At 41.5% G+C, this 25,723-nt stretch overlaps 2 protein-coding genes across 3 annotated transcripts in view; one reads left to right on the top strand and one right to left on the bottom strand.

The window, feature by feature from the left end:
• Nucleotides 1–4,117, top strand: part of OTC (ornithine transcarbamylase) — a 55,511-nt gene extending 51,394 nt beyond the window's left edge. The window contains exon 10 of the mRNA XM_019943492.3: nt 3,980–4,117. Within this exon, the coding sequence (XP_019799051.1) occupies nt 3,980–4,039 (60 nt within the window). The 3' untranslated portion in view covers nt 4,040–4,117. The remainder of the gene's footprint in view (nt 1–3,979) is intronic.
• RPGR (retinitis pigmentosa GTPase regulator) overlaps nt 1–25,723 on the bottom strand; it is a 268,709-nt gene that overhangs the window by 142,383 nt on the left and 100,603 nt on the right. For both annotated transcript variants that reach the window (XM_073798801.1, XM_073798793.1), the window contains exon 3: nt 5,093–5,168. In XM_073798801.1, coding sequence (XP_073654902.1) covers nt 5,093–5,105 — 13 coding nt within the window. In that variant the 5' untranslated portion in view covers nt 5,106–5,168. The remainder of the gene's footprint in view (nt 1–5,092; nt 5,169–25,723) is intronic.

Here is a 25,723-nt window from a genome sequence, read left to right as displayed (position 1 = left end):
ACCTCAGGAAGAAACATAGGCCTCAGGCTCTATTCTTTATCAGAGGATGACTGAAGTTACAAAGATACATTTTTTTCAACCCAAATCTGTTAAAATAGGTCCTTTGTTGAAATTCAGAGGGGGAAACTAAAAGTAAGCTTTCTAAAATATCATTTATGAAGAGTCTCTTCACATCTGAATTTTTAAAGAGCTTACTATGCACATCTTTCAATTGAATTTACTTAAAAAATTAAGTACTTAATGCATTCACATAATTGAAATGTTTGGAGTGTATATATTATACATACACACAGTGAAATGTTATGCCCACCCACTTTCCACCATCTAAGTCCTACCACCATCTCTCCATCTCCCATCTTCCTTTCCTTAATGGGAAAATATATTTTAAAGAAAACAAGAGGCATAGTCATATTAAAATGAAAGTAGAGAATCTAAAATAGAAAGAATACTCGACTGGGAGTGAGGAGACTTGAATTCTATAACTGTCTCTGATGTCACAACTGTCAGCTGTGTCATATTGCATAAGTGTTACCTCTCTGGGTCCCAGTTTCCTCACATATAAAATAATCAGATCAAGCCATATCGATGGCAAGTGATTTTAATTCTTAGGTCCTCAATCTCATTAACAGGCTACTTAGAGTCCTATGTTCAGAAGGTTCTAAGCCTGCCTGTGGTCTTGGAAGGAAAGAGTGGCATAACTGACTAGTGAGACCTGACGTGGATTCTGGAAGGGGGTTGGTGACACACATGCTGTCCTCTTTATGTCTCTGAGCCAGATGATTTGGCAGTCCCATTGAATTAAGTTCATTTCAGCAATCATATACTGAACATCTACTGTGCGCCAGGCCCTCTGGCAGGCACTGGAGATAAAAAAGTGAACACTGTGCAGTCCCCACATAGCCTGTACAATTCATAGAAGCATGGCATTTTCGAGGGATGAGACCTTAGAGATTGCCTAGTCTAAATTCCTATTTCATAGGCAAAGAAATTATTCTTAGACAGCTTATTTAGAATGGCATTTAGGCTCAGCATTGCTGTGATAGAGTCTTCTGGAATGTTCTAAAGGCACAATACTTGTTTTCCTCTAGAATTTCCCTATCCAATACAGTAGCCACGAGGCGCATGTGGGTATTTAATTTTTTTTTTTTTTGGCTGTGCCGTGCAGCATGTGTGATCTTGGTTCCCTGACCAGGGATCGAACCGGCGCCCCCTGCAGTGGAAGCGTGGAGTCTTAACCACTGCACCGCCAGGGTAGTCCCTAAATTTAGACTTAAGCTAATTAAAAGACAATAAAATATAAGATTCAATTCCTCAGACATACTAACCACATTTTAAGTGCTCAAAAGCCACATATGGCTGGTGGCTACACTATTTGTATTGGACAGCACAGACATAGAACATTTCCATCATGGCAGAAAGTCCTATTGGATAGCACTACTCTCTAGAGAATGATTTCCACATACACAATTTCATTTACAATCAGGATAGAAGAAGGAAGGAAAGATACAATCTATCCTCAAGTTCTGAGGTGCCCATAATGACTAATGTAATAACTAAATAAGGTGAAGGGCTTGTTCTAAAAGCATATAATATTTTTAAAGCAAAAGTATACTCTTTCAGCACTCACAGTAGCTTTTTAAGGCCTTCCTGCTGGGCGATTTCCAGCAGTGCTGTTCAGAACACTCCAGTAATCACATCATTCTCTCCATAGGGCACAGGCCTTTTGATCCCTTTGTTTAAAACACACACACACACACACACACACACACACACACACACACACACACACACACACGGACATGCATGCTCTCCTTCCCACAAAGTTACCTTTTGTATTTTTCAATAATTACTAAGGCTGTAGGACTCATGAAGAGTCAGGTGGGTTTCTTCCTCTGCCTACAAATTTTACTGTGGAGCTGAAGTAACCTAAAGGGATCCTGCAAAAAATCTGCCACTTCAAAGCACTGCTATCGTGATGACCCTTAGATACACAACACTATCGCGAACGTAGTTCATAGTATTTTATCGTCTCTTCTCTCCAAGTTAGGGGTGCCAGATAAAATACAGGATACCCAGCTAAACTGGAGCTTCAAATAAACAATAAATAATTGTTTAGTATAGACGTGTCCCATGCAATATTTGGAACATATTTATAGCTTAAGAAAAATTATTGTTTATCTGAAATGCCTATTTATTTATTTATGTATGTATATATGTACGTATGTGTCTAACTAAATCTGGCAACTCCATTCCTAACTGACTTTCTAAGATTTAATATTTGAAAATAAATTTGACATATGCAGTGACCATTAAAAACAAAACCAAACCTGAGATGTGATCCCAGGAACCCATAAAAAAGCTTAAAATATTTTCCTGGAACATGTTCTTATCCCAGTGTTTGACCTTTCTATTTTCTCCTTGCCATTCAGATCTCAACTTAAATGTCATTCTTTAACAAGATCTTCCCTGGCCACCCTCTCTTAAATGGTTCCCCAGCCTCCTTTATCCTGTTTTTTATTTTCTAATGACATTTATCACTCCTTGATATTTTCTTTTTTGTTTCTTGCCTGTCCCCTCCCTATAATGAAAACTCCTTCATAAGAGCATTGATCTTGTCTGTAATGTCCTTCATTATACCTAGAAGGGTACCTGACAAATACCCTAAATATGTGCTCAATACATTTTTGTAGCCTGAAGGCAATACAGAGTACTGGTTGGTTCTAGAACACAGGCTTTGGAAGTCAGGTTAATATTCTGGCTCTCTGTGTGATCTTGGGAAAGTACCATAACTCCTCTAAGCCCAGTTTATTCATATGAAAATGGTGGTCAAGGTCCAGGACAGGCAAGTCCAGATCCACCCCTTACTACCACCACTCAGGAAAATACCTATGCTTCAGTTTCCTCATCTGTATTTTATATCTCTTCCTACCTCACATAGTAGGAATGGATCATAATAGTACGATGCACATAAAGCAGTCAGCACAGGGCCCAGCACATGGTAACTCTTCAATAAATATTTTCAATGGGCACATCTGAAAGACAAGACCTGCTCTTGCTTGGTCAAAAAGCAAGAGCAAGTACCTGAAAGGCAGTAAAACTACCTCTTAAGCGTGGAGTCAGAGAAACCTGGGTCCAAACCCAATTCTGTACTCTGTGTTGTTTCCAGGATCGAGTTTCTCATCTATAAGCGATAATAACACAAGTTGCCTTAGAAGGTTGTTGCGTTACATGAGATAATGCACAGACAGTTCTCTCTGCCTCACCGTAGCACCTAGCACAGTGCCTGGCAAATACTTCTTAACCGACTAACACATGATAAGGCACTTCGTCTGGTACATAGCAAGCACTCAATCAACATTTGTCATCACTGTTTCTGATCTTATTACTATTGGCATTCTTGTGGAAGTTGGGAAGAGTAAAGGTGAAAATTCCCATTTGTAGCTGCCAGCCTAATGGGAAGCTGTACTCTTGGTTATAAACACTCTTTCATGAGGACCCAGATTCGGAAAGACATTATTCATTAACCTAAATGATTTACCTTAACTACTCTACATCTGATTTATTCTAACCTTCTCTAGGTTACAAGTAGCCAAACCACAGTGTAAACACAAGGATGGGAGGGATTCTATTTCTCTAAAACCAGCCAATACCTAGGTTTCACTATGACTAGAAAATCCAATCATGGCTACCACCTTGGAATCTCACTTCAGCTCTCTCCCCCACTAGTCCTGGAATGAGGCCTAAATAAGCATGGTGTTTGTGTATGTATTGGGGTCACCCTGATCCCTCCTGACCTCCCTTTATCCAAATAAAAATAAATATTAGTTCAGAACCGTCCCCTTATCATTTCCTCGGGAAAACACATTTCAACCATAGGCCTTCAAAGCTGCAACCCGGATCCTCTTCCGTAAGTCCCTAAACAGACTCTTGCTAATGTTTACCCATTTCTTTCTTTCTCTTTCTCTGTGTGTCATCCCAGGCTGTCATGGTGTCCCTGCTGACAGATTACTCGCCTCAGCTCCAGAAGCCGAAGTTTTAATGCCGTGATGCTTCTCAAGAGAGAAACCATCTTCTTCAGTAACAGAACGAGTCAGTTTATGAGGGAAGGAGAAGAGAATCGAAGAAATAAACAAATCTTGATACAGGGTATAGGTGAATGATACATTGCTTTGCCATTGTGAAACCTTCCTGAAGCCCTTAATTTAAGTGCTGATGCACTGTAACACGTGGCTTAACTTCGTTTAAACTTTCTAATTCACAATTTCTGAGTTACATTTGGGTACCACATTCATAATCATATACGTTTGCTTCAACTAAACATAAAATACTGTGTTCATAACACATAATGCCTAAGCCATTAAATGTAATCTACACTTACTACCTTAATAAATTATCGCCCACACTAATTTATAAGTAAACATTTACCAGACAGTCAGCTGCTGGTAGATGTGTGGGCTGTGTTCATATCCCCTAGGACCAACAAGGGAGCCAGATGATCCGTCTTGCTTATGTAATACAATTTTCAGGCAAATGAGGTAGACAGACATTCACTTACGGAGGCAAATGATGAAATTCTTAGAAAAACAGATATAATTATGTCCAAACTCTGGAGTTTTTTCTAGTCATTTGTGGAAGGAGGGTCCTTCAAGAGCACACATCTCTTTTCTATAATAAATACTTAATGTTACAAGCCTACAGAAGCCTTTGGGAACAAGTGGTAAAACCATGAATACCTAGCTAGGAATATAACATCCATTAGTGACATTTTAGTAGGTTCAAATTCTCCAGCAGGACCAATTTAATTTTTTCATGTTTGTGCTTGTCACGCATCTAATCACACCACACACTGGGTAGTTCCATAATTCTACTACTTGCTACATTTAATCCATTTTTTTCCTCTAATTTTTCTTCAAGATAATAAAATTTTTCATTACTGGATTATTATGTAATTAAAGCTAGATGTCTCTTGTGGGTGAACACAATGTGTATTGTTGAATTATTATGATATAATTTGAAATCTTTAGTTCAAATGTTAAATAACTGAAACTTTAAAAAAGTAACATATTTTACAGAGGACAAGAAAAGTAATTACCTTTATATTCCATTTCTACTATTGGAAGAATGTTTCCAGGCTGGCTGACTGCTATTCTTCAGCAGATAGCTATGACCTAAATGAGGGAGTATGAGATGAATTACAAATCAGATGTGCAATGAAGATGCAATAAAACATATTTAGTAGGGAGATGGAGGAAGGCTCGTAATATTACAGGAAAAAAATCAATTTTTCTAGTAAATATCAAAGGTGACTTTCATGTTTATGGTAATTTATTGGGAGCACTTCAGAAAGAAAGTGTGGAGTTTCATGAACTATCTTCTTTCGGCAGAGGGTATAAGAACAATTTAACTAGGAGGTGCCGTGAGTCTATACACAAAGGACATAATCCTGAGTATCACTCCACTTTCTAAACAGTCTCCTACGGTAACGAGCTCTCATCTCTTTACTGGCTATTCTCTGAACCAAACAGAAGGTATAATCTTCCCTCAATCAGAAAGAACTTGTATCATTTTCTTGCCAAAATGTAGTTACCTTACCTCAAAACGCCCCGAAGCTTTCTTTTTTATGAACACACAAATTAACACTGTTCTCAACCTAAGGCTGTAGGAATTTATTTGCTTTCTTAACTTTTCATCTTAAGAAGACATTATTTATATTGTCAGGAATAAAGAAAACCGGGAAGGAAGATTCAGTATTGATATTAATTTTTCCAAAGGTATGTTATCTCCTGTTTCTTTTTACCCCTTTCTCCCTCACTCCCTTTCCTGTGTAACTACTGTAATGACAGAGATTAACAAAAACTCCAGCAATGACCCTTGGGCTGCTGGTGTAGTAGATCCTATCGACTTAATTAATATAACTAGTCAAAGAGTTCCTTTCTTCCAGGCTTTCTCCACTGTAACGATGGAAGTAAAAACACCATGTAATTACACTGCAATGATTTCCATGTAGGGGAAGAATTATCAGTTGTTTTCTTTTTTCCTGCAGTGATGTTTCTAGGAACTTAAGAAAAATAATTCAATGTCAGATATTCGAACAAATATTGTGCTAACAATTTGACTGTTGTAACACCCCCAGGCAGAAAGATCTGCATAGATTAGCATGGCATGCCACATTAGAGCTCCTACACAAATAAGCGACCCTAGAACTTCAGTAACATGGTGAGGGCCTCTTGGTCCAATGCCAAAGTTCCAAGGCAAATCTTCTCATATGATAAAAAGGAATGAAGAATACATACAGAGAGGGTGTCCAGAACACATTCTTTTTTGGGCATTTTTGTCTTGGACAGTCTCATCAATGGAGATGAGCTGCAGCATGTCTTCAGACATGGTGCTACTCAGCAATTTTGTAGGATTGATGACAAATACGAAAGGTCATATCAAAGAATGGAAAACCGGTCAAGTCACAATGATTGGACACCTACAACCAGGAACACTATATACTGACATGCAAGATGTACTCTGTGCAAAGGTCTCAGGTAAAAGGTGTGAGTAAGGGTTAAAACCCGGTCTGCACTTCAGATACCAAGGCTTGTGCCTCCTTATAGGCCTTGCAGCCAGAAGGAAGGAATGACATTTTTGTAAGTTGTCCAGCGAGAGGGGACACTTTTCAGTGTTTTATAAACCTGACTAGGTGCTTTGTTTTAAGTCACACAAAGGGCCAGTATCTGGTCGGGGTAGACCTACTTTCAGTTATTTCCATCAGGAATTTTTTTCAATATCAGCTTGTACTTGATTAAAAGGAGACACATAGGGACACTTCAGTGATACTTTTGCAGTTTTGCCTCAGTTTCTGCCAGAGTTTCAACGATATATTGCTTTGCCATTGTGAAACCTTCCTGAAGCCCTTAATTTAAGTGCTGATGCACTGTAATATTGGGAATGGAAATGATAGCATCTGTGCATTTTTGTGTGGCAAACACATGACACAGATCATTGAGGCAGGAATTTGCAATCAACTCTGCAGTTCTCTAATATTTTAAAGTAATTCATCCCTCATAATTATCCAGTAAATTTAATATCAATTATTGATAAAAGAATCGTGGTCAGAACAAGTGGAAGTGCACTCCTTTATATGGACTAAATCTTTTCACAGTTTGAACAGTGCCTGACTTGTATCAATGACACTGGACTTAGTTTCTAATCCATGTTTTTGTGAAACTCATTCCCAGAGGCAATGCAGGTACAACAGCTGCCTTCTGCAGCAAAATCGTTAGGCGAGTGAATTTTTAAACTGGAATGAGGCTTAGAAATGATCCAGATCATCCCTTCATTTTACAAAAGAAGGAAACAGGAAATAACAATAAAATGTTCCTAGGATAGAAAGATATTCTACAGGGAGGGATAATGCATGTGTTCAACACCCTCTGCGAACTATCTGGGATCCTACAAATGTAGCCACTTGACTTGACTTACTTCAATGGCTGAATGGGGAATAGGAAACTGGCTGGTCCAGGACTTGGATTCTGTGAGGCCAACAGATGAGAGGAGAGTTCACACCTAAGCAGAGATCGATACAGATTTCAGGGATGTGAACAGTGATCCAAAAAGCATTCATGTAGTAGATGCTGTTGGTGTCTCAACCAGATGTCTATTAACCTGGGTTCGCCCACCCCCCAGCTGCTGTCAGGGTTGGATACTAATGGCTCACAGCTGCCCCTTTTGCTACCCTCAGCCATCAGGAACCACTTAGCCCAGGAGGTTACACTCTCACCCTCATCCCACTACTTGCAGTCCACAGTCAGTGAGTAACTGATAGAGAGGTGTACAAAAACTTGGCTCTCATCCTTCTAGGCAGGACCAACCCTGTGGTGAAATTCATGCTCCAGAGCTTCCCTGGGGATTAGGCTGAAGCCAGTATCTGTCTGAGACCACATCCTTGGTTAGCTTTCCCTGAGGCTTAACCTCCTTCCCTTGCTTCTCTTCTCCTGAGAGTGCTTCCTCAATAAATCATCTGCACAGGAATCCCCAACTCAGGCTCTGCTTCTAGGGAATCTGATCTAAGAAGATCCATGAATAAGATTTTTCAGAGGTCTGTACTGTACTGCTGATCCTTCAGGCATCAAGGGAGGAGTAGGAAGATAAGAGGCCATTAGACAAATGGTGAAGAGCTCGTGCTTAAGCAAGCAAAAATTTTCCTGGTTACCAGGATCAGTCTTCCTTAAGAAGGAAGCAGAACATTATAAATAACAAATATTATTTTCCTGTCACGTGTTGAAATTCATAATGAGGAATTTATTAGCTGCATGGAATAGGAGACCAATTTGCTCTCCCTGGAGAAGAGTACACCTGAGTTAACTGACAATATTGCAGGTTTATTTCTGTCACAGTTAAACACTAGAGGTCGGCAACTCTGGCAGCTGGTCTGCCCTTTGCATTGCCTTCCCTACTTCCCCCAAAGCTTCCCATTCAGCAGGTCTGGATTGGGGCCTGAGAATCTGCATTTTTACCATGTTCCCACGTATGCCAATGCTGCCAGTCCAGGGACCACACTTTGAGAATCATTGGTATGAGGTAATTAATTCTAAAGAATTATTTGAGGTGTCTTTATCCCCACATCCATAAAGCACCACCATAAAGCATTTGACATAACCCAGATCCTCTGACTATTAATCTGTCTTTGGAGCCACTGAGGCCTGGGTTTTATCCCTCCTCTGCTATGTAACAGCCATCTAATCCTACTTTCCTTATCTGTAAAATGAGAATAATAATGCCCATCTCATAGTGTTGCTGAAAGGATTAAATGAATTAACATATATAAGAGTATTTGGCTTAAAGCAAGTGCTAAATAAATATTAGCCCCCTTTTATTTGATTGATTGTTTTTAATACTTTATAGTTTTTCTTTGGCCCTTAATAACAAAATTATATCCCACCATCAGAAACACTGAGTAGAATAGCTTTTTGCCTAAAAAAAGGCAGAGAATGAGTTTGTCTTCTGAAGTTGGCAGAAGCCAGCAGCTGATGCTTCACTTGAGTCATCTCTTTCTAGAAGCTGCTTTGTGAACGCCTATGCTACCCAGGTGAGCGGCCTGGCTCTCTGCCAAACCAAATCATGGAAGCCAACAAGTGCAAAAATCTAATCAAAGTGACAAGTCTTTTTTTTTAAATTTAATTTATTTTTTATACAACAGGTTCTTTTTTTTTAAGTTTATTTCTTTTTGGCTGCATTGGGTCTTTGCTGCTTCGCGCAGGCTTTCTCTAGCTGTGGTGAGCAGGGGCTACTCTTCGTTGTGGTGCGCGGGCTTTTCATTGCGGTGGCTTCTCTTGTTGCGGAGCACGGGCTCTAGGCATGCAGGCTTCAGTAGCTGTGGCACACGGCCTCAGTAGTTGTGGCTTGCGGGTTCTAGAACATGGGCTCAGTGTTGTGACGCATGGGCTTAGTTACTCTGCGGCATGTGGGATCTTCCCGGACCCGGGCTCGAACCCATGTCCCCTGCATTGGCAGGCAGATTCTTAACCACTGTGCCACCAGGAAAGTCCCTGCAGGTTCTTATTAGTTATCTATTTTACACATATTACTGTATATATGTATATATATACTGTATATATGTCAATCCCAATCTCCTTATTCGTCCCCCCTCCCCCTCCCCCTTTGCCCCTTTGGTGTCCATACGTTTGTTCTCTCCATCTGTGTCTCTATTTCTGCCTTGCAAACCAGTTCATCTGTACCATTTTTCTAGATTCTACGTCTTGTTTATAGTTTCCTTTGCTGTGCAAAAGCTTTTAAGTTCCATTAGGTCCCATTTGTTTATTTCTGTTTTTATTTCCATTACTCCAGGAGGTGGGTCAAAAAAGATCTTGCTGTGATTTATGTCAAAGAGTGTTCTTTCTATGTTTTCCTCTAAGAGTTTTATAGTGACTGGTCTTACATTTAGGTCTTTAATCCGTTTTGAGTTTATTTTTGTGTATGGTGTTAGGAAGTGTTCTAATTTCATTCTTTTACATGTAGCTGTCCAGTTTTCCCAGCACCACTTACTGAAGAGACTGTCTTTTCTCCATTGTATATCCTTGCCTCCTTTGTCATAGATTAGTTGACCATAAGTGCATGGGTTTATCTCTGAGCTTTCTATCCTGTCCCATTGATCTATATTTCTGTTTTTGTGCCAGTACCATATTGTCTTGATTAATGTAGCTTTGTAGTATAGTCTGAAGTCAGGGAGTCTGATTCCTCCAGCTCCGTTTTTTTCCGTCCAGATTGCCCTGGCTATTTGGGGTCTTTTGTGTCTCCATATAAATTTTAAGATTTTTTGTTTTAGTTCTGTTAAAAAATGTCATTGGTTATTTGACAGGAATTGCATTGACTCTGTAGATTGCTCTGGGTAGTATAGTCACTTTCACAATATTGATTCTTCTAATCCACAAACATGGTGTATCTCTCCATCTGTTTGTGTCATATTTGATTTCTTTCATCAGTGTCTTATAGTTTTCTACGTACAGGTCTTTTAACCTCCTTAGGTAGCTTTATCCCTAGGTAGTTTATTCTTTTTGTTGCAATGGTGAATGGGATTGTTTCCTTAATTTCTCTTTCTGATATTTCATTGTCAGTGTATAGGAATGCAAGAGATTTCTGTGCATTAATTTTGTATCCTGCAACTTTACCAGATTCATTGATTAGCTCTATTAGCTTTCTGGTGGCATCTTTAGGATTATCTATGTATGGTGTCATGTCATCTGCAAACAGTGACAGTTTTACTTCTTTTCCAATTTGTATTCCTTTTATTTCTTTTTCTTCTCTGATTGCTGTGGCTAGGATTTCAAAACTATGTTGAATAATAGTGGTGAGAGTGGACATCCTTGTCTTCTTCCTGATCTTAGAGGAAATGCTTTCAGTTTTTCACCACTGAAAATGTTTCCTGTGGGTTTGTCGTATATGGCCTTTATTATGTTGAGGTAGGTTCCCTCTATGCCCACTTTCTGTAGAGTTTTTAATCATAAATGGGTGTTGAATTTTGTCAAAAGCTTTTTCTGCATCTATTGAGATGATCATATGGTTTATATTCTTCAATTTGTTAATATGGTGAATCACATTGATTGATTTGCATATATTGAAGAATCCTTGCATCCCTAAAGTGACAACTCTTTTGCTTAGGAAAGCATGACGGGAATGTACATTTATGTGAAATAAATCTGAGGCATTTGGCAATTGTCAGACTTGGGGTCTAGCTGATAAAAGGGGAAAGGGATTAGGAACAACTCATCAGGGTTTATTTATCTTTGGGGCTAGAACTGCTTAAAGGAAGAAGTTTTCAAATTGTTCTTAAGGTAGCAGTTCTTAAATGTTTTGTTCTCAGGACCTCTTTATACTCTCATAAATTATAAAGATCTCAAAGATGTTTGTTTATATGGTATATATCTATCAGTATATATCACATTAGAAATTAAAACTGAGAAATTTTCAAAATATTTATATATTATTTAAAGCTAACAATAGTAAACCTATAATATTTTATGAAAATAACTATATTTTCCAAAACAAAGTTAATGAATAGAGTAGACGACATTGATTTGTATTTTTGCATGCCTGCCTTAATAGAAGACAGATGTATTCTCATATCTGTTTCTGCTTTCCATCCGTGGTACTATGTTGGTTTGAAGTATAGGAAGACTATTCAGCCTCACAGATATAAGTAGTTAAAAAGGGAAGTAGCCTTTTCAAATAATCATGAATATTCTTGGATGTTACATAGCTCCTTAAAGATTAGTTGCAGTGTGGAATCCGAAACCACATCAAGAACTTTTCTACACTGTTACATAAAACTTCACTTTGAATAAATCTTTTGCCCATGTGTGATTCTACACTGGTCATTTGGAAAATATTAGTTCACTGAGTTATGCAGATCTTCCAAATGATGGCACATTACATTATGCAAAATTTTAAAATCGCATTTGTTAATACCACCACTGCTATGGTCTGAATGTCTGTGTGCCCCCAAAATGCATATGTTAAAATCCTAGCACCCAAAGATTATGGTATTAGGACATGGGATCTTTGGTAAGCACTTAAGTCATGAGGGTGCACTTAAGTCACGAGGGTAAGCACTTAAGTCATGAATGAGATTAGCATCTTATAAAAGGGACTGCCCAGAGTTCCCTAGCTCCTTGCACCTGGTAAGGACACAGCTAGAAGGCGCTATGAACCAGGAATAGGGTCCTCACCAGAACACAACTGTACTGGCACCTTTATCTTGAACTTCCCAGCCTCCAGGACTGTGGGAAGTAAATGTTTGCTGTTTATAAGTCATCCAGTCTATGGTATTTTGTTTACGGCAGCCCAAATGGGCTAAGACAACCACCTATCTCATTAGAAAAATCTTTAAGTATTGCCAAGAAGATAAAAATTTTACACAATTCTAATTTTCTCTTGAAAGCTCAAATTTTATCTTTGGCAACAAATTCTGTCAGTTACTTTGCTTGAAGTGAAAGGTTCACCTCATTCATTTTCAAAATGTCTGCCAAATACCCAAGTCCAAATGAACATAGTTTGTCAGTTTTTTTAAAATTAAAACTTGTGTACCATGCAAGGGGATTCCCTGGTGGTGCAGTGGTTAAGAATCCGCCTGCCAATGCAGGGGACACAGGTTCGAGCCCTGGTCTGGGAAGATACCATATGCCGCGGAGCAACTAAGCCTGTGCGCCACAATTACTGAGCCTGTACTCTAGAGCCCGCGAACCGCAACTACGGAGCCCACATGCTGCAGCTACTGAAGCCCACGCGCCTGGAGCCCATGCTCCACAACAAGAGAAGCCACCACAATGAGAAGCCCACGTACCACAACAAAGAGTAGCCCCCACTCACCGCAACTAGAGAAAGACCGCGCAGCAACAAAGACCCAACACAGCCAAAAATAAATAAATGTAAACAAACAAACAAAAAACTTGTGTACCATGCAAAAGGCAGCTAGTTCAACACACAACTCAAAGAATTGCATATGTTCTTATCTTCAACATATCTTATCATCATATTTTGTTATGCAACAGAAAGGCGTAATGCTTACTTCTCATGTCATCACACAGAATATTAAAGAGACATGTACTCAAGGGTTGAAATTTAATATTAATAATTTTTACTGCTTCATCAAGGACATTAGTAAGTGAATCTGGCTTTTTTAAAAAAACTGCCTAGGCATTCCCTGGTGGCACAGTGGTTGAGAGTCCGCCTGCCGATGCAGGGGACACGGGTTCGTGCCCCGGTCCGGGAAGATCCCACATGCCGCGGAGCGGCTGGGCCCATGAGCCACGGCCGCTAAGCCTGCGCGTCCGGAGCCTGTGCTCCGCAACGGGAGAGGCCCCAACAGTGAGAGGCCCGCGTACCGCAAAAAAACAAACAAACAAAAAACAACAACAAAAAATTTTAAACTGCCTGGATGTGACAGTGAAGAATAAAATGACTTTTGGTTCTACTGCCTTGATTCGTGCTATGGCGTCAGCAGTCTTACCCACCATTCCTTTTGTACCATTTACTGATGCTGCTGGTCCAAGTACCACCCATTGTGAAGCAAGGTCCTATACTTCCTTCAGGGATACAAGGGAGGCCAGGTGGGAAGAACTCTGGAACATCCATTTCTGATTTAACCAGAACAGCTGACTCTACTCTGATTTCATCTGTAATACTTAGTAGTATCCCCCAAAAAGATTCTCATGAAAAATAAAAAGTTTATGACCCACTTCTATAAAGCAAGTCTTGGGTGCACTATGAACAAAAATCCATTTCATTCATCCTATGCATACTGAGCCATCTATTGTTTTGACCCCCAGTTTTGTGCCAGGCTCTGTGTTGTATGCTGGGGATGTAGTAATTGACAAGACATGATCCCTGCCCTCATGGTGCTTATAGTCTAGTAGGGGAGACGGACAACCACATGTAAATAGATATTGTGATAGGGGCTGGGAGGGAAACAAACAGGACGCTCTAATAGAGAATAAAGGGACAAAAGGAAGAGTACACATTTGGATCAGCAGTTCTCAAGCTTCAGTGAGCATCAGAATCACCTGGAGAGCTAATAAAGAGCACAGAGGCCCTGGCTTATGGAAATAGGGAGGGGCCGGGTATCTGTAGTTTTACCAAGTGATTTTCCAAAATTTAAGTAGTGCTGCTATAAATACAGTGCCCAGAGAAAGCCTTTCAGAGAAGGTGACCTTAAAACTGAATCCTAAGTGATGAGAATAATTGGGGGGGGGGCGCCCAGGCTTTTCACTGGATTTGGAGCAGATTTGTCTGAGGTGATGGAATTTCTTCTACAGGTATAGGTTGAACCATAGGGCTGGTAGGTACATTTACGGCTTAAGTGAGCCCATTCCATTTATTATTATGAAATTATTTTATCCCTGAAGTGAATAACTACAAGTTCCTATAACAAACCTGTTTTATGAGCAGAAGTGATTACACTAGACATTTTGTGCTTACAAGTCTTATCATAGAACATCTCTCTGAAGATCTCATCTCACTAACAAGGAACAGAGCACATATCCTAATGTTTAAAAACTTATGTTCTTACTGGCTATTTTTCCAACAGTGCCTTTTCACATGGTCACTAGAATTTCAATGTCCTCTGAGTTCTCTTCGTTATCTTCCTGAGAGTTGTACAAATATGACATTTTGAATTAATTCTCAAAGTGCTTATGCTAATAAGATTAGCTCCCCTCAAGACTTTTCATTAAATATAACTGTAAAAATTACATTTCTTTAACTAAGGTCAGTAAAAGAAATTAAGGTATTTAATTTCTGAGCTCCATATAATTAAGTGAAGAATGGAGAAGATTATTCCAGCTAGAGGGAGTAGCATACAGGTTGGTCCTGAGGTGAAAAAGTGCTTGGCTTCTTCAAGGAACTGGAAGAAGGTGAATATAGCTAGAGTTTAGTGAGCAAGGGAGAGAGGAGCACAAGACAAGTCTGGAAAGTTCAACCGGGGTTAGCTCATGTAGGCCTTTGAGGCCAAAGCAAGAATTTTGGTTTTTATTCTAAGCACAATGGGAAGCCACTGACAGGACATATCCATTAGGAGTGTTCTGTGAAGACAGCTATGAGTCGACTGTATTGTAAAATAGTGTCATTGTACATGAATATACTGTTAGCTGGTTTATTCATCAATCTCTTAGATATTTGGTTGGTATGAGCTGGTCCTCAAAGTCTTAGCAACTGCTGACAAACTAGTAAAATGGCATTTCCACAGCTTTAAAGCTGAGAACCAAATGGCTGACTGAACTGGAGCCACTTAAGAATCTACAAATCTTCAACTGGTTTATAAAAGGAGGACCCTGGAAGACAAATGTTGACAGAGCTAGCTCCAGAATCCTAAGCTCCGTTTTATTGGCTCAAGTTTCAGTCCATCTTTTTATTTCTCTTTTGTTAATTCTTGCCCTCCTCTGTTTCTCTGTATTCACCTTCCTACTAGTCTTCCAATGTCTTACATTCCCCCAATCTCCCTGTCTTCTTCCTGGAGCAAGTGGAACTTGAGATCACATCTTAAGTGCACTATACCCTAAGGGATAAGATGTTAAAAAAAAAAAAAGAATATGGGCGATTCAAATGCTCCCTCTCCCCTTATTAGTTGGATGATCTTGGCTACGTCCTATAACACACGTGAGCCTCAGATTCCTCAACGGTAAATGGAGGATAATAACAGTGCCTACTTATAGAAATAAATGTGCAAGTCCAGGGAAAATAGTGCATGGCCTAGTACATAGAACATGCTCAGAAATGCTACTAACATATCTTTAAGTTCCTAATTAAATTTTCCATTTATATTGTCATCTCACATTTTGAGCTCTTTCAGTTCAAGGAGTATATAATTTATTTTCAAATCTACCATGCCACTTTTCATCCTGTTGTTACTCTATAGGTAATTTGCTGTCTCCTTAATACAACTATGAAATGCCACAGGAGTTGAGAGATGGGAGAAAATACCTGATGAGGGAACCCCTCAGGTCAGTGGATGGATGTCTATCATTGAAGGCCTGGCAACATTTGATTAGGCAAAGAAAAAGGAGAAGGGCATTCAGGTTGGCAGGTCTGTGAGCAAATGTGTGAGATTGGAATTCTTATTTGATGGTCAGTAAGTAGTCTGTATTGTTTGAAATGGAGGATTTTGTGTGAAAGTATTTGGAAAAGTATGTTGGTGTATAACTGAGGAGCGCCTTCACCAAAAAGCTACTAAGTTTGGAATTTTCCCTGCAGGCTTTGGGGAGCCATTGAATAGTGTGGCAGGAGAGAGGGACATAATGAAAGCAGTGTTTCATCAAGATTGATATGGTGATACTGTGTAGATTTATTTGGGAAACCAGTCTTGTGGCTATTCTGTTCCCTGAACAAGAGCAGCAGTTGTGGAAATGGAAGCCTTCATCCAAGAGAAAACTGACAGGACTTGGCAACTTGAATCTAAAAGTGAAAGAAAGAGAATAAGCTCTTTGAACTTGAAATTATAATGAAACATACAAAAGCAGGTCAGTTCACCTCTTTGCCTTAATAGTTTTATCTTTAAAGCAGTGTTAATAAAATATAATCTCTTAGCTTCACAGGGGTGAGAAGAACTTAAGCAAGATACTTGGTGTGAAGCATAAATGATAATAGGTGCAAGGACCCCTAGCCATTTACCTAGCACAAGGAAAGCAATGAATAAACATTTGTTCATTTTTAATTATTGTGAATTAAAATAACTTAGAAATAGAGCCCCACAGACAAATCAAGGCAGTTTTATAGGGTAAGAGTAGTTAAGGGAAAGGATTAAAGGAGATGATGAATCTATAATTCTTGTCTTCAAATCCTGATTTACAGATTAATAGATCAAACGGACATATTTCCTGTCCATGAATCTGAGAGTAAAGTAGGGAAACTACTTAGTTATAATTAGTAATGGCTTTCTTGTCCTTCCTCTTTCATCATTAAAAGCTCAAAAACAGCAGAACCTGATCGATGTGAACACCGCTGTTTCTCTGACCTAACAAAGTCCAAGTTGTTTGATAACTATGAACCCTTTAAATACCACTGAGAAGTTATACACATTTAAGTAAGAACGGACAGTTATTCTCAGTAATAAAATGCGTGATCCATTCCTTCCTCTGGAGCTAACCTCTTCTCTGGTCCCTGAAGAGGCCATTTCCCTCTTTGTACCACTTCAATTTGGGCCATAGACTAGACTTTCAGTTTCCAAGAATCATTTCCAGTGCCTTTTCTAAGGGCCTTTATAATTATAAAACTTCTTTTGTTATTTCTATAGGTGTGCTTCCAAAGAACCAAGAATGCTGTAATAAATAGTAAAAAAAAAATCGACATCACAACCTTGTGTATCCAGTGGGGTAAAACCGTCCTAAGCTCTTTAAGAGGTTCTGAGAGCACTGACATGCCTTTTCCCTGACTGATAATGGCTCAGTCAGTCTTACTTAAAAGTGGAAAATGCCCACCAGAATGACCAAAATTTAAAGGAATTACGATACCTACTGTCTGTGAGGCCAGGATAGGCTAGGGAACAGCTAGAACTCTGACACCTTACTGATGGGAGTGAAAACTGGTAGTGCAACTACATTACAGAACTATTGGGCAATATCTAGCAAAGCTGAACACACATATTTCACTGACCCAGCAGTTTCACTGCTGGATATGCACTAATGAGAAATGAGTACTTATGTCCATTAAAAGACATCTTCAAGAATCCACAGCAGCTTTTTTCATAATAGTCCCAACCTGGCAACAACTCTAATATCCATCAACAGTAGAATGGGCCAGTAAATGATAAGATAACCATGCAATGGAATACTACACAACACTGAAAATAAATGAAGTACAGTCACCCCCAAAAACATGGATGAGTCTCAGACATAATGCAGAGTGGAAGAAACTGGACACAAAGGAGCTCATGAAGTTTAAGGACAGGCAAAATTAATCTATGGTTATAGAAATCAGAATAGTGGTTACTTTTATGTGCAGGGGTGGGGTGCTGACTGGGAAGGAATACGAGGGAGCCTTCTGGGAGTCCTGGAAATGTTCTATATCTTGACCTGATTGGTGGTCACATGGGTGAAAATTTATTGAGCTGTTCTTTCAAAATTTGTGCACTTTGAACTATGTAAATTTCATCTCAATTAAAATTATAAATAAAGTATTTATATTTTTAAACATTAAAAAAGGTAGAGGATGGGCTTCCCTGGTGGTGCAGTGGTTAAGAGTCCGCCTGCTGATGCAGGGGACACGGGTTCGTGCCCTGGTCTGGGAAGATCCCACATGCCACAGAGCAGCTGGGCCCGTGAGCCATGGCCGCTGAGCCTGCGTGTCCGGAGCCTGTGCTCCGCAATGGGAAAGGCCACAACAGTGAGAGGCCTGCATACCGCCAAAAAAAAAAAAAAAAAAAAAAAAAAAGGTAGGGGAATCCAACACACAGGGATCAAATGAGTTGTGCAAGATCATCCTTTGCCTGGACTTGTAAATGTATTCCACTACCCTGCTTCAACTGCACTGTTTACCGAGGAGGAATAACATATTGAAAACATTTTACTTGATTAAAGAAATTGGGCATCTTCTTTATTAGAACAAAGTTCTGAGCCTTCTGAAATTGGTGGATTCACCAAACTTCTGCTCTGCTAAACTATGAGACAAGAGAGAGTTTCAAGATTGAAAAGCCTTTGTTGCTTCCCAATCCTACTGTTAAAACTCCCCCCAAAATGGGACTATTTTGGCTGGGATCCTTATTGTATACCCATCCAAGATATTGAGATTATCTACAATGTATATAGTACTGTACATGATATTAAGAGGATATAGGCCCCCCTTTTAATGAAGAGACTATACATCCTTAAGGAATTTATGTGTCTTTTGAAGATGTGTTGCTTGTCTTTCCAATAAACACCCACAGCAGTCTATTCTGAATGACATCAGCAGTAAATTCTGAAAACAGGTGTTCTTAACCACCCATGCCATCCAACGAGTGGACTTGAGAGGGTCCATGAGGGTCCATGAACCTTATGAAATTACACACATTTTTACATGGCATATTAGTATTCTTTTCTGTGAAGGGAAACAAACCTTCCTGGCAGCCATGAAAATAGACCTCTCCGATCCCCTACTGCAAGGACCGTAAGCGACTGATGGTCCCAGCTGCTGCACTCTGAACTGTATCATTGTGTAGATACCAAGGCCATGCTTCCCACAGCCTGCTCCCAGCCAATGATGCAGGACTTCTCTGATGCCACCTCTGGCTCAAGGCCTCCCTGATGGTCTTGTAGACTCCTTCAGAACTGTGTTGCAGTCTAAGATGCTTCCACCCAACCTTCCTACTTTCTTCCTCCCTTCTCTCTCTCCTTCACCCAGACTCAGACCTGCTTTGAAGTATCCAGCCTCCCCCAATTCCCTCCCCATTTTCTGTCTTAGGCACTGTCCCTAAGAAATCTCTTGCATGGCTAGTTCTGTTGTGACACCTACTTCTTAGAGGACCTGGACTTCATAAGTGGCACCAGGAGTGGTCTCAGAACATAGGCAGTAAGATGTGGAGTTGGAACTTGATCATTCACTTCCCTGCAGGTGAAGATGACACTATCCTGGTTGGTAGGTGAGACACAGATAGTCCTTGGAACAAAGTAACAACTTATCTGCTAAAGATTTCATTGGTGGTGATCCCAGTGGAGGAGTCCAGGGGTCAGGGGCATGCTGGAATACCCCTCCAAAGTAAAAAAACAGACCTGAATCTCACATCCCCTAGCACAGAGAGGAAGCACAGCATCTTGTAGGCCTCTTTGGGTCCTAGAGGCAGCCCATTCTACTCCTGGAATATTACTCTGGCATGGAAGACTCCCAGCTTTAAGTAGGGGCCAGAGTAGGAAAGGGTTCTGCAGCAGGTCCAGGTTATGGTGCAAGCAACATTGCCACGTGGGCCATACCATCCAGCTGACCTTCTGGATACAATCCAAGGTGTTACAAGAATCAGTGGTGGAAAATGACACAGTGTGGAGCTTATGGCAAGCTCCAGCGGGAGAAAGACAATGTAGGCCCTCGGAATCTGGAGCAAGGGCATGCCATCCACAGCAGAAAATAATATGCCCTTTAAGAAACAGGTCCTGGTTGCTTAGTGGGCCCTGGTAGAGACAAAATGTTTGCTCACGAGCATCAACGTGCAGCTGGAGCTACACATTATGAGTTGGGTTCTTTCTGAACTGTCAAGTCATAAAGTAAGACAGGCTTAGCATCAGTCCATAACAACATGGGAATGTTACATCCAGGATGGGGCTCAAGCAAGACCAGAGGACACAAGTTAACTGCATGAGCAGGTAGCCCGGATCCCCATGTCACCCATAAGAGTTGTACCAGTGTCCCACCAAGGCTTGAACCTGCAGACACATGGGGGAGGGTTCTCATGCAAACAGCTGAAGGAGGAAAATAAAGTTCTTGCTCAGTGTGTGAGGGAAAGCTGAAAATGCATGGTGGTTACATTACACCACATTCGAGAGTGGCCCTGAATGAAAATGGGAGGGATAATCTTCCCAATGGGTGGCGCTGAAGTGGTACATCTGGTCATCCACTTTGTGTGGAAGGCACAGTGGTCTGAGGTAAGAATATTTAGATTCATGGGCAGTGGCCAATGGCCTGGAAGGGAAGACTAGAAGATCAGATACAAGGAGTTCTGGGGTAGAGGCATGGGGATGGAAATATGGGAGTGGGTATAAAATGTGAAGATCTTTGTAACACACATAAACGTCCACCAGAAATCATCCATCACAGAAGAGGCACCTAACAACGAAGTAGACAAAAATGACTCAGCCAGTTGACATCAGCTAGCCTTTGTCATCAGCCACCCTAGAATTGGCACAATGGGCATATTCATGTAGTGGCCATGGTTGCCAAGATGGCCACAATAACATGGACTCCCACTTACCAAAGCTGATCTAGTTTACTGGTGCCTCCAAATGTCCAACATGTTGGCAGGAGGGACCCAAACCGAGCTCCCAGCCCTGGCACTATCTCTTGGTCACTTGGTATCAAGTCAACAGCAATGAGTCCCTTCCATCTGAGAAGCATCAGTAGTTTGTCCTTGCAGGTATAGATACTTATTCTAGACTTGGGTTTACCTTTCCTGCCTGTAGAGCCTCAGCAAGTACCACAATCCTGGGGATTACGGAAGGCCTGATCTAGAAGCATGGAATCCCACGCAACATGGCATCTGATCAGGGGACCCATTTTACAGCAAAGGAGGTGAGGGAGCGGGCCCATGACCATGGGCTCCACTGGTTGTATCATGTACCACACCATCCAGAGGCATCCAGCCTCACAGAACACTGGAATGGCTTTTGAAAGGAATAATTAAAGTGCCAGTTTGGGGGCAACACTCTGAAAGAAGGGGGTGCTCTTCAGGACACAGTGTATATATTAAATCAGAGACCTGTATCTGGTGCTGTGTATCCTAGTAGAAAGCATACATGGATCCAGAGACCAAGGGGTGGAAGATGAGTGGCCCCACTCACCACTGGAGGACTCTGTGCTTCCAGTCCCATCAACTCCGGGCATGACAAGGATGGTGGTCATGGTCCTCAAAGAGGGCACACTCTTGCCAGAGGATGCAGGAAAGGGTCCCACTGAACTACAAGCTCTGGCTACCACCAGGACACTTTGGACTCCTGGAGCCCAGGGACCAGCAGGCAAGAAGACGGGTCAATTGGGACAAGAGTAATTGGCGCTGATCATCAGGAGGTAATAAGGTTGCTTTTACATTATGGCAGCGTGGAGAACGTGTGTGCTACCCAGGTGATACACCTGGGCACCTCTTGGTACTCTCTTACCCAATTATGACTGTGCGTGGGCAAGTGTAGCCACCCCAGCCTCAGAAGGGTATGACTCCCAAGGGCTCACACCTCTCAGGAATGAAGGTTGGGGTTATATAACACCATCAGGTCAAGCCAGCAAGACCTACAGAGGTGATATCTGAAGGTGAGAGAAATCTAGAATGAATAGGAGAGGAAAGAGAGGATGAGCACCAATTGTAGCTCCAAGAGCAACTGCAGCAACAGGGGTTGTAGTTCATCCCACTAACTCCTCTTTTGTGAGTTTTCCCCTCAGGAAGAGTGGCCCATGGGAACCACAGAGGATCTATTCCCTGAATTTGTGTCAAGTAGCTCTGTGCAGTGCAAGGAATAGACTGGTGGCCATGAAAATGTCCCTCTGAGACCTCTGACTTTTGGGAGTGTAATTGACCAGTAGCCCCAGTGGCTTCCAGCCAGTGAGCGAGTAATTCAGGGAAACTAAGGCAGGCATGTTCCTAGGAGACGTGGGACTCTTCCGATGGGCGACTTTTTTCCTTTTAATTTTATTTTGATTCTTTTCTCTTTTTTAAAAATTAATTAATTAATTAATTTTTGGCTGCGTTGGGTCTTCGCTGCGGCACGCGGGCTCTCTCCAGTTGCAGACAGCAGGGGCCACTCTTCATTGTGGTGCGCGGGCCTCTCACTGCGGTGGCCTCCCTTGTTGCGGAGCATGGGCTCCAGGCGTGCGGGCTCAGCAGTTGTGGCTCGCGGGCTCCAGAGCGCAGGCTTAGTAGCTGCGGCGCACAGGCCCAGTTGCTCCACGGCACGTGGGATCCTCCCGGAGGGCTTGAACCCGTGTCTCCTGCATTGGCAGGCAGATTCTTAACCACTGTGCCACCAGGGAAGCCCTGATGGGCGACTTTGGCTCGAGGACTCCCTGAGAGCCTGACTGAACTCTTAAAACAGCACTGAAGTCTAAGATGCTTCCACCTAACCTTCCTTCTTTCCCTCTCTCCTCTACAGGGAGTCAGATCAGATATCCTTCTCAGTCTGAGGGCTCTCCTAGCCTCCCCAGTTCCACGCTCCCCTCATTTTTCCTCACAAGCTTTCAATAAATCTCTTGCATGGCTAATCCCATCTTAGAGGACCTGGATCAACACAGCTTTCATCAGATACTCAAAAGGTCTGTGACCTAAAAAAGGTTATGACCCATTTGCGAGATGCTGAGTTTGCATTCCTGCCTTAGAAGAACCAGAACAGAATTTGGAAGAGTTCTTGACTCGGATCAATGGTCTCATTCTTGCCCTATCCTTGATCGAGGCAAATAAGATTGTGCTAATGCATCTGGGAAGACGTGTCAAGCCTGGGAATAAGTTTAGGCCCAACAATGATTTCTCTTCCCTCTGGCCAGGCAGGTCACCCTTCTAACAGAATCAGCCTTATTATGTAAACGACAGGGACTCAGTGGGAATGTCACGAAAGCAATTAGGCTGGAAAAATAGTTTGCTTTAAATTTACTTACTAAAATAATAAATTAAAGAGAATTAAAAATCCTTCTGAATCATCCAAGTTGCAGTGCTATCATTCACTTCAAGAACTTGACGTGTACCACAAACACAAAGGCTTTCTCTATCAGGAAAAATGCAGTGATGAGGGAAGATGATTGCAAAGCATTTCTGGAGAAAATGAAATACATACATTTCAGGCTTTAGACAGTTAGGCTTTTTTATACAATGTGAATTTCCCAGCCACCGTGGAGCTTTCTCCATGACATTAACCGTGTTCTGCTGGCAAGGAGTGGGACAGTATCTACCTAATAGATCTGTTACCCATGGGGGAGTGTTTCAGAGGCTGGTGACATCCTTCTCTCTTATTGGTGACAGGACTGATTCAGAGCACTCCTCCCTGACCCATTTATTCATGGGTATGTTATCAAGAATAATCTTTTTTTTAAACATCTTTATTGGAGTATGATTGCTTTACAATGGTGTGTTAGTTTCTGCTTTACAACAAAGTGGATCAGCTCTACATATACACATGTTCCCATATCTCTTCCCTCTTGCATCTCCCTCCCTCCCACCCTCCCTATCCCACCCCTCTAGGTGGTCCCAAAGCACCGAGCTGATCTCCCTGTGCTATGCGGCTGCTTCCCACTAGCTATCTACCTTACGTTTGGTAGTGTATATATGTCCATGCCACTCTCTCACTTAAGCTTTCTATTTCACAGCTTAGAATAAACTGAAGCTAAATTCATACTCTGTCCTCTTCTGTCCCACTCTCGTCCTGGGAATATTTCCTGGGTCTTTGTTCCTCCAAACAGCAAAATAAAAACCTTATTTTCTAAAATTTCAATGTCTGAAATCCCACCAGATGTCAGCCTAACTTAAAGTAACTGAAGGTATGACTGTCCTATGCGTGGGGAGAGGAGAGGCTGGAGGTGGAGCCCAGGATATAGGTGGCAGTGAAGCCTTTTTAAAAACACAGAAAGTCGGGCTTCCCTGGTGGCGCAGTGGTTGAGAGTCCGCCTGCCGATGCAGGGGACACGGGTTTGTGCCCCGGTCTGGGAGGATCCCACCTGCCGCGGAGCAGCTGCGCCCGTGAGCCATGGCCGCTGAGCCTGCGCGTCTGGAGCCTGTGCTCTGCAACGGGACAGGCCACAACAGTAAGAGGCCCGCGTACCGCAAAAAAAAAAAAAAAAAAAAAAAGCACAGGAAGTCCAAATTATCCTTCCTTGAGAGTGAGGTCTCTGGGGAGCACTCCAGTAGTCACACAAGATAGTGTAACCAAGCAGGACCCTACGGAGCCTTCCCAGAGCTCCATGTCCTCCAGCTGCCTTTTTTTTTTTTTCCCCAGCTGCCTTTTGTCTGTAGAAAAGCTTTAGGCAAAGAATAAGTTTAATCACTAACACAACATTGTAAATCAACTATACGCCAATGAAAATTAATTTAAAATTAAAAAAAGAATAAGTTTAATCAGAGAAGTGAGAAAATGCAGAAGGAAAGGAAGACAATAAAGCAAGACAAAAGAATAATAGTTTGGCCATTAAACAAAGTCAAGGACCTTTAGTTCCTCCCCAAGGGCTATAGATAATATTCGGAGCCAAATCCTTTGAGCTGTTTTGCAGATACTGAAGTCCCCCCCAGGTGGAAGAAGTTAACTGTCTGCTGCCCACAAGCACGCCGACCCCAGACCAGCTGGAACCAGAAGGTTGATGTTGACTCCTGATTACCTCACCCCCAACCAATCAGAAGAATGTCCACCAGCTGATCACATACCACAACCTCCCCTCCCTCACCCTGTGTTTAAAAACCTTCCCCTGAAAGCCTTTCAGGGAGTTTGGGGAGTTGGGGTCTTTTAATCACTAGCTGCCCTGGACTCCTTGCTTGGTGTCCTGCAATAAACACTGCACTTTCCTTCACCACAACCTGGTGTCAATAGACTGGCTTTACTGCACACAGGCAAGTGGACCCAAGTTTGGTTCGGTAACAGTATTAAGATGAAGAAACTACTGGAACATCAGTAGAGTGATCAGATATTCCCCGCATTCCTATATCCGTAGCTGATCCATTTGCCAAAATCATCTGGGCATTCTTTTAAGCACAAAAATTTACTGGACATCCATGCCAACTCTGCCACTTAATGAATCAGGAGACCCAATTCACCAAGTGACCCTAGAGCAAGCATCTAATCTCTTGCACCTAAATTCATCCATTTGTAAAACTAAGATAATATTACTTATCTCTTCCTCATTCCATAGGTTCTGATGAAGGGGAAAGATGATCCAATTTTAATCGAATCAGGTTATAATGGTCAAGATAAAGTGTCAAATGTGTGATTCATGGCGATCTTTCAACATTAGTCATGTTAGTTTTGCGTTCACCAAAAGAAAACTTAGTAGCTCTGACAGACTCTGAAGGTGCAGCTTCAAACATCCTTTGAGTACCTTGACC

This window comes from Tursiops truncatus, chromosome X, assembly GCF_011762595.2.
Source record: "Tursiops truncatus isolate mTurTru1 chromosome X, mTurTru1.mat.Y, whole genome shotgun sequence".
In the NCBI taxonomy this organism is placed as follows: Eukaryota; Metazoa; Chordata; class Mammalia; order Artiodactyla; family Delphinidae; genus Tursiops; species Tursiops truncatus.
The sequence above is the reverse complement of the archived record's forward strand: the minus strand, read 5'-3'. Positions and strand labels throughout refer to the sequence as shown.